The sequence below is a fragment of the Silene latifolia genome, chromosome 8, assembly GCF_048544455.1.
Source record: "Silene latifolia isolate original U9 population chromosome 8, ASM4854445v1, whole genome shotgun sequence".
NCBI classification, from domain to species: Eukaryota; Viridiplantae; Streptophyta; class Magnoliopsida; order Caryophyllales; family Caryophyllaceae; genus Silene; species Silene latifolia.
The window spans coordinates 37,149,470-37,159,855 of NC_133533.1; the positions used below are offsets into that span (position 1 = coordinate 37,149,470).

At 35.3% G+C, this 10,386-nt stretch overlaps 1 protein-coding gene across 1 annotated transcript; it reads left to right on the plus strand.

Annotated features, from left to right (window-relative positions):
* The first annotated feature begins 4,687 nt into the window (after positions 1 to 4,687).
* LOC141595043 (uncharacterized) lies at positions 4,688 to 5,395 on the plus strand. The gene has a single exon (XM_074415016.1). The coding sequence runs from the start codon at positions 4,688 to 4,690 to the stop codon at positions 5,393 to 5,395; it is 708 nt and encodes a 235-aa protein (XP_074271117.1).
* The last annotated feature ends 4,991 nt before the right edge of the window (positions 5,396 to 10,386 follow it).

Here is a 10,386-nt window from a genome sequence, read left to right on the forward strand (position 1 = left end):
ACAATGTATTCAAGCCTTTACTAAGGAAATGTGTGTTGGTTTTCTTTGATGATATATTGGTGTACAGTTCATCAATGGAAGAGCATTGGCAACATTTAGCAGAGGTGTTCGAGTTAATGAGGCTAAATAAGTTGTATGCAAAGAGTAGCAAGTGTGCTTTTGCAATTAACAAAGTGGAGTACTTGGGACATTTCATTTCAGGACAAGGTGTAGAAACTGATTCAAGGAAAGTTATGGCAATCAGTAATTGGCCTGAACCAAAAACTGTCAAAGAGTTAAGAAGTTTTTTAGGATTGGCAGGATATTATAGGAAGTTTGTGCAGGGGTATGCAATCATTAGCCAACCACTGACTCAATTGTTGAGAAAAGGGGAATTTAAGTGGACTCCAGCAGCTGCAACTGCATTCCAACATTTAAAAACTGCCCTTAGCAGTGCCCCTGTTTTGGCTCTTCCAAACTTTGAGAAAACTTTTGTGGTCGAGACTGATGCCTCTAATGGGGGTATAGGAGTTGTGCTGATGCAGGAAGGGCATCCACTAGCTTTCATTAGTAAGACCCTTAACCCAAAATGGCAGAAGCTATCTGTGTATGAGAAGGAGTTATTGGCAATAGTTTTTTCTGTCCAAAAATGGGAACAATATTTGACAGGCCAGAGGTTTTTGATTAAAACTGATCAAAAAAGCCTCAAATGGCTATTACAACAAAAGATTTCTACACCATTCCAGCAACTTTGGTTGTCCAAGTTGATGGGATTTGATTATGAGATTCAGTATAGGGCTGGAAAAGAAAATTTAGCTGCAGATGCCTTGTCAAGAGTATCAGGAAGTGAGCTGATGTGTTTAGCTTTGTCTGATGCTCATTCTGACCTACCAGAATTAATTCAAAAAAGTTATGACCTTGATCCATTTCTTAGTAATCTCAAAGAGCAATTACAGATTGATCCTTTCTCTGTTGTTCATTATCAGCTGCTTAATGGATTGATTCAGAAAAAAAGAAGAATTGTTGTTGGTCCTGACATGGCATTAAGAGACAAAATTTTGGAGTGGCTTCACAGTGCACCTCAAAGTGGACATTCAGGAAGGGATGCAACTACTCGGAGGGTAAAAGCCTTGTTTGTATGGAAAGGAATGACTAAGGACATAAGCCACTTTGTTAGGCATTGTGTCACTTGTCAAGCCAACAAGTATGACCATTCAGCATATCCTGGATTGTTACAACCTTTACCTATACCTTCTAAGGTTTGGCTTGATATTTCTATGGACTTCGTTACTGGGTTGCCCAAGTCTCAAGGGAGAGAAGTTATTTTTGTGGTAGTGGATAGGATGAGTAAGTATGCCCACTTTATGGCTCTAGCTCATCCCTTTTCAGCAATTGAAGTGGCTCAGGCTTACCTAGACAATGTGTTCAAGTTGCATGGTTGGCCTAGGAGTATAGTGAGTGATAGAGATGCAATTTTTACAAGCCAATTTTGGCAAGCTCTATTCCAGCTTCACGGCTCTGAACTACTGTTGTCATCTGCTTATCACCCTCAAACAGATGGTCAGACAGAAGTGGTGAACAGGTGCATTGAATCATACTTAAGGTGTATGTGTGGTGAGAAGCCTAAGGAGTGGTTGATGTGGTTGCCTTTAGCTGAGTGGTGGTACAACACTACTTTCCATTCTGCTATCCACCTAACTCCTTATGAAGCAGTTTATAATCAACCTCCCCCTATTCATCTCCCTTATTTACCAGGGGAATCTCCTGTGGAGAGTGTAGACAGGACAATGCAAAGGAGAGAAACCATGCTAGCTATGTTGAAGGAACATTTAGCAAAAGCTCAACACAGAATGAAGGTACAGGCTGACAAGGGAAGATCAGAAAGAGTTTTCAGCATTGGAGATTGGGTATGGCTGAAACTTCAACCTTACAGGCAAGGGTCAGTGGCCAGTAGGCTTAACATGAAACTTGCACCAAAGTACTATGGTCCATTTCAAGTGGAAGATTTAGTGGGGAAAGTTGCTTATAAGTTGATTCTCCCTTCTGATGCTAGGGTACATAGGGTGTTTCATGTTTCCCAACTGAAAGCTTTCAGGGGTATTTTACCTGATGCACCTCATATTCCTGATTGGATGCAAGGACTGTCAAGTGAGACTGTCATTAAACCAGGAGCTATTTTAGAAAGAAGGATTGTTAAAAGGCAGAATAAGGCTTCAGTCCAGTATCTCGTTCATTGGGAAGGGTTTCCTGTGCATGAAGCTACTTGGGAGTTTGCTGAAGTGTTGGAACAACAATTTCCTGAAATTGTTCAAAAGCTTACTGAGACTTGAGGACAAGTCTCTTTTGAAGGGAGGAGATATGATGCAGATTAACAAAATAACTGAATTGTTAGTTTTGGCGCCAAAAACAGTTACAAAGTTGTTAGATATGAGCTGTCAATTAGTTGGAAATTAGCTGGCATTTGTATATATAAGCTAATTTCCTTTACTTGTAATTCATTCTATGATTCATTTTTACAACATTCTTAATAAAAATCTTCAATCTTTCTCTCACTTCCATCTCTCAAACTCTCTAAAATTGTTCATACATTGTGTACAATCTTCTCGAAGTTCTCCATTCAATTCTTAATTGGAGTAATTTCCTGTAGACTGTATCATTTTTCGAGCGACCTAATAGGCTCCAACTTTTTTAAGATAATTAAATTTTAAAATTAATTACTTACAATTTTTCTATTAGAATTAATTAAGTTTTAAAATTAAATACTTACAATTTTTCTATTAAAATTAAGAAAAAATAATCATTTACAATTTTCCTATTAGAATTAGAAAATTATTTTTTAATATTTGTGCACTTATTAAACAATTTCAAGTTTACACTATCTTTTCATAAATATTCCAAGTTTTAACAACCCACGCGATTCCACGAGACATAAGGTCAACTTAAATGGTTAGTAATACACTCAAAAGGGTCTCTAAATGATCTCAGGTAATCTAACCAATGCACACCAAAAGAGCAGACGGCTACATCCGTTTTGTGTCATGGAGAATCAGGAGGGGCGTAATAGATTGGGTTAACAAGTATTTGAGGTTAGGTTTTAAGAGTGTTAGCAATAGACCAAGAAGAGCAAAGAAAATGAACAGAAGAAAGTCATTGCGGGTCCAAGGGGTTTAACACCGAGTTAATCAAAACCAACAAAAGATTAAGAAGAAAAGACCAGAGTAAATCAAGACAAGTTGAAGTGATTATGGTTTTAAAAGAGTCTAAGATGAAGGTCAAATTAAAGTAGTAGAAGGTAAGAGGGAGCTGACAAAACGAGGGACAGACCCACACAATGTGGATGATGCTCTTAGAATGATGGTGACACATGCTATAAAAGGCGAAACATGCAAACCTCGAGAAGAGAGACTAACGTTATGTGGGAGTACACCCCCACCAAGCAAGCTACAAGAAAAGAAAATTATGATGCTTGGTACATGTGGAATATAATCATTTAAGGTTGACCATGAAAAGAAGGGTAAGGCGAGGATAAGAGCACTCTTTAGAATGAGAGAAGCCTATGGAGAAACTTTTAAAATAGTACCGAGAGTTGATATAACAGTCACAATAGGGTTAAAAAGAAATTGAGTAACAAGAATATTTTGATGATGAAAAAATCGCACATTTAACTCATTGTCAGAAACGTTTCAAGAGACATTATTGATAATAATAAATATATGAACACATGGTTGAGGTGGGGAGGATAGATCCAAAAAGAAGGGATATAAGAGGTTTAAGGGTATAATGGATGACTGCATCTATATTAGTTGTTTATCATACTTTAAATTCGAAAATCAAAAGAGAGGAGACGTGTACATATTGTTTGTAACACATGCAATGTTAAACGAATTAAAATACAAATGGATTGTCATCTTTTGTTTTGTTTTACCAATTAAACCTCTCCAAACTACTATCTAAGGGAAAAATGTGTTATCCAATAAGTGTCGATTAGTTTAGCATTAACTGCTATCTAAGCATTATTTATTGTTAATCAAATATATTAGCATTAAAATTGATCTATAGTCTCCTTTACAAAATTATGTAAGTGTTGAAGATATTAGAAATTTGGTGAAATCAAAAGGGTGTAAGGATGAGGAAATTAAGAAAATATTTTTTCAAAAAGGCTGACCATGAATTACACAACGGACTTGTTGAGATTAACAGTTAAATATATAACCTTGATCTTTTATGTTTTTGTCAACATTCTTCTGTAGAATTATATGTTGAACATTTTACAAGTAATTTTGGTTTGGATGATTGTGATGGTGAGAACTCTAAGGAGTGTGGTCAAGAGTATGATGGGATGGAATATAGAGGGTCCGATGACTAAGATGATGATGAACTGAAATACTTTGTTGATGAAGATTTGTATTCTGATGATGATGATGAGGAACTAGTACATGTGAAACAAAAACTAAGTAATAAAAAGAGGGAGATGAAGATTGTTGGTGATACTTTAAGGAATGAGAATTTGATTTCGAGTCAGGTGAGTATACGTAATTCTATCTATGACGATGTTTGAGTGAACCAAGAAAATGGCATGTCTGATTATGAGCATGAGGATTCAGTCGACCTATATGATATATAATGTAGTGACCTTGAGAATGATATGGAAACACAAAAATGTATGGGACAATAATTTCCAACTTTTAATCCAAAGACCAAGGCAAATATGGTCGATTTTGAGACGGGGTTGCGGTTTACTGATAAGAAAGAGTTCATTGATGCGGTGCAAAATTATAAAATTTTAAATGGCTATGCAATAAAGACATATAAGAGTGATAAGAATAGGATTGGAGCTCATTGTACTGGCAAATGGTGTAAATGGAGAGTATGGGCATCATGGAAATGTGGAGAGAAAACTTTTCAGATCAAATCAGTCCCTTCCCCTCATACTTGTTTACCATTTGATTTTAATGAAAAGTCGAGATTAGTAACTTCAAGGTGGCTGTGCAAACGGTACTTCGAAAAGTTACGAGTTTGTCCAAGTTGGAAATTAAAAGAGTTTAGAGATTATGTTAAAGCGGATATTAACATCGAACCAACTATGACATTATGTATGCGTGCAAAACAAGAAGCTTTAAACTTGATTGTTGGCGATTACAAAGAACAATTTGGAAAGCTTAGAGACTACGCATTTGAATTATTGAGAACCAATAAAGGGAGTACCTTCAAAATTGAGACGGACAAAGCTACCCCTGATGGGCCTTCAGTTTTCAATGGGATATATGTGTGTTTAGATAGTTTAAAGAAGGACATGTTGGAATCTTATCGGAAAGTTATCTGTGTTGATGGCTGCATTCTAAAAGGGACATGGAATGGTCAAATTTTGGTGGCTGTTGGAAGAGATGCCAACAATCAGATGTATCCATTTGCTTGAGCAGTCGTTCATCGGGAGAACTATGATCGATGGAATTGGTTTTTGAAACTTCTCATTGACGATCTAAATCTCTGTGATGGTAAAGGATGGACAATCATATCTGACCAACAAAAGGTATATACAGTTTTTTTTGAAACTTTGTTTGGGTAGTCATTTTAATTAATTTCTTAACTTAGATTATAATCTAAATATTACTCATGTTTAAGTGATACTATATTTTTTTCTCTAGGGATTGGTGGAGTGCGTAAGAAGCCTTTTAAAAGAAGCTCAGCATAGACTATGTGCTAGACATGTATACGCAAATTTGAGAAAAAAATGATAGGGTAATTTGTATAAGAAGATTTTCTGGGCAATTGCCAAATCGTCCACAAAAAATCAATTTGATAACAATATTAAGGAAATGAGAGAGCTTAATATAGAGGCGCACCAATTCCACGTAGACAAGAATCCCACAAAATGGTGTAGGTTTTTTTAAGCCTGATGCTCAGTGTGATAGCGTCGACAACAATATGGCAGAAGTTTTTAACGGTGTCTTGTTAGAGGCAAGGTACAAACCAATCATAGATATGTTAGAAGATATAAGGGAGACAATAATGATAAGAGTAAAAACAAGGAGAGCACTTGGAGAGAAAATGCAAGGTAAGGTGTGTCCTAGAATACAGAGTAAGATATAATCTTTAAAGGAAACTTTTGGAGGATGGAAAGCAATTTCTAATGGTAATGGGAGATATAGTGTCAAGCTTGGAAATGATGGTTATGTGGTAAATATCTTACAAAAGCATTGTGAATGCAACATATGGGATTTGACTGGAATACCTTGTATCCACGTTATTGCCGCTTTAATAAAAGAAGCCTGAATCAATCCTGAGGATTATGTGAGTGATTATTACAGTGTAGCATCATATATTAAAGCATACTCCTATCCAATTGAGCCTTTAAATGGTATGAACATGTGGTTACCTAGTGAAGGAGATGTAATTTTGGCTCCCGAGTTCAAGAAGAAGAAGAAGAGAGGGAAACAACAACATAAAAGAAGAAGGGAAGAAGGCGAAACTAGTAGCAAGTATGGGAGTGTAACCAAATTTGGTAGAAAAGTGAGATGTAGTAAATGTGGTGATTATGGTCACAACAAACAAACATGTGGAAAGTGAAAAAATCGGGTGAGCATTTTTTTCTTTCTTTTTTAAAGTTTGTATGTGAAATATATATACGACACTGATTTTGATATTTAAAACCGACTTACAAATTGATGCAGGAGGAGTGATATGCCCGTGTTGATAAGAGGCTAATTAGGTTATATTGAAACAATTGCTTACCTTGGCACAACTCTTCATCTTTTCTTATCCTTGGAGCGGTGTTGGTCGATGCAATCCTCAAAGTAGTTTTCATTAGCCAAATCGAGAAAAACTCTGTAAACACATGAATAAGGCAGTCGTATGATGTTTTATGTGTAAATATTGAACTGAGATCTTTGAGATGCTTATCTTATTATCTGATTGTGGAGATTAGTACTTGAATTATTGATCCTTATAAAATTTCGGATCGTAAGTTCAATCAATTTAATTAAGTTTTGCAAAGTGGAGATGGAGGCTGAGTGTATCACATAGTTTTGAACAAAAATATTCTTCTTGTTGCTAATTCCTTATTGTATTGCTCTACGCTACGCTGCCATGACTTGGTTTTTCACCTATCAAATGGTTTAGGTTTGTCAAAGTTGGACAATATATATCTAATTTAAAACAGGTAACTATTACCGTCGTAATTTTTGTTGAAACATGCGTAAGAATAAGAGGAATAAGAAAGGATCAACTTTTTGGTCCCCGAGGTAGGTACAATGCTGAAATCTCGACGCAACCACAAAGCAGGGTAGCATCTACAGTACAGTACGAACTACATGGACGGACTCTAGTCTACCGTAACAAGGAATTGAAACATTTGCAAGGCTATAGCAACTGTCGAGCTTCAAAATTTTCAATGTACATGAAATATAGCCCAAAGAGAAGTTTTGGTTCCAACTAAAATAATTAACAGGAAGGAGACTTTGATGGCGGTACAAAAAAAAAAAGAATCGTGGTGTGAAAGGAGTTCTTAAAGATTCTACTATATAAAAATCTAAAGACTAATGCGATAAGTAACCGGCTATTACAGGTAATGGAAGTAAGAAATTGGCAATTAGGAAAGGTATGTATATTCTACAATGGCATTAATATATTTTTTTTTACAATGGCAATAATAGAAAAAACTAAGTTTTATGATGGCATTGTATGCATTTAACTCCACGTTTAATTTCTGTATGCATTGTTGTTTATTTTTATAAAAATCAAAAATCTCATAAAAATAGAAAAAATTCAAAAATTTCACGTTTACTTTTGCATATAAGTTGAGTCGAACGAAGATTTCAATGATGAAATTGCACTATGATTTGTCACTTTGTTTAAGCCTTGCATAAATTAAAATCTTTAGCTTTGTCATTTTGCATATCTAAGAGTTTATGTTAAAATTTAGCTGAACGAATAGACTTGACCTGAGATTTTGGCAACCTACTTATAATTTCTAAGATTTAGAGCCTTATTAACTGGTGTCATTTGTGACCGGTTTCATGTAGGATTGTGAGTAGTATACTCCTTGCATATCATGTTTATTAATTTGCACGTATATGAAATTCGATTGTTTTTTGCCTACATACATTTGGGTTAATGGTTGGTGTCACATGCAAGGAGGTGCTTATATTCCCTTTTCTTCCATTTTACCCATTAAACTCCACATTTAGCCAAATTTGCCTTTTAACCCTTAACTACATCCAAATTTAGCTTTGCCTTGTCAAGCTAGTTAGTGTATGTTTTTTTCGTCTATAATTTATTGTGCCAAGTTTGGTTTGTATTGTATTATCGGGAGTTGGTAATTTATGGAAGAAGGAGGATGATATGATGAAAAAGTTAAAAGTGAAAAAAAGAAATTCAAAAAAAAAAGAGAAAAAAAATAACAGAAAAACCGTAGAAGAAAAAAAGAAAGAAGAGAAAAGAAAAAAAAGGAAGTTTGTTTGTAGACGGTTTTTACTCCTATACTTTATTTATATCTTATGAGGAGTATGTTTTGGTTGAGTGAGTTTTTTGTGCCAAAATAAAGGCACTTGTGCTTAATTTCGAGATGGATTAAGAATCGGATGTTGTAACTTGGTTTGATTAGGTTACTAGCTTGGATATTAACCTCACATTCCCAAATTGTTTTGCCCCTTCTTACCCATTACCTCACTTTCCCATATTTTTGTAAGCCCTCGGCTGTGACAGGACATTGATTGTTTGGAATGTATGTGCACGGTAGTTAGAATTGTCTATCATGTTAGTTGCATGCATGTTTATGTAGGTCGTAGTTTAGGTGAGCGACTATATTTCTGTCTCTCTTACACTCATATGCTTACCCTTTGCTTCATGAGATAAGAGTGACCTGTGAGAGTCCATCATCAAAGGTCTTGCAAGGTCGACAGTTCAGCTTTATTATAAACATCTTATAACTCGTTTGAATTTGACATTTTTGCTATAAGTATTAGTGCTTGCATTAAATCGGTTTAAATGGACAATTTGTAGCTTGCTCTGAGTGTTCTTTTCCGTTACATTGGTTTCGCATATAGTTTGCTTGGGGACAAGCAAAGGTTTGGTTTGGTGAAGTTTGATGCGTGAATTTCATATAGACTTATTCTACCATATTTGCACGCATCTTTATGCATATTTAGTAGTGTTTAGCTACAAATGTCCCCCGAATTGTCTAATTTGGTTTCTCTTGTCTTATTTGCAGGAATGAACCAAAGAGAACGGAATCAAGCTTAATACATGGCCCTATTCATCCATTTAGGATATGAGTTGAGTCGGAGCTTGGAAACTACTAATTATTATGCGTATAGAAGTAGGATAGCTAGGCGAGCAAAGGAAGAACTTTAAATTACTATTGCTTATTTTGAAGGGCCATATCTCGAGTTCTACAACTCATTTTCAGGTGATTCTAATTGTAGATGAAAGATTGTCCTCTTAGCTTTCCAACGCCACTGGAAATGCTCTGTTTGCTTAAGTAATGAAGAAATGCAGCCGTTTGAAGTTCAGTGCACGAAGCAGGAATTGTGCGTTGGAAAGTACTCGATCGAGTACTATTGTAATACTCCGTATTTTAATAATAAATTGTGAAGATAATTTATGTAATTTACTAATTAATTAAAAGACATTTCTAATAGTAATTATAATAAGATGTTAATTACATAATAAATTAATAATGCAAGTCGGGAATTGGGTTTAGCTAATATTTAGCATTGGGCCGTGTGCCATTGTTGTTTGGACCGAAATCTATTAAGTTGGTACGGGTGTAATCGGGAATTAATAATAAATAATATGGGAATAATATTATATAAAGGTAATTATAATTATGATAATAATAATAATAAAAGAGTAAATATTATATGAGGAAATTATGGTTGTGATAGGATTAATAGTATATGATAAATAATAATGATTTAATTATAATGACAATTCCTACTACTAATTAGAATAAGGAAAGTTACATGGTTTCCTAATTGGCCTCGTATTCTCTAAATCTTACACTATAAATACCACCTCAAATCTGAGAAAATAATTCACAAATTAAAAAGAACAAGCTTTAGGAGACGGAAGAGGAAGGAATTAACATAAACCAATTAATCAGCTCGAGGTAATTATCCGTCTTAAATCAATTTATATTCGTTTCATGTGAGCATCTTTAAGACAACCGTATGACTTGTATGAACCGCCATAGGACACGAGATTTGAACCTAGAGCGACCTTGCACTGCAAATTTTCTGACTTGACCATAGTTGACCGTCGTTGACCTTGTTACGGTGGTGTTTAGGGCGGCTAAAGGTGGCTGGTCAGGAGGGGTTATACGGGTTGGTTGTGGGTGATTGGAATGGGTAATTGAACCCCTAATTGGCTATGTCGTGACCTGGATATAGAGGGGTTGTGTTGGGGTGG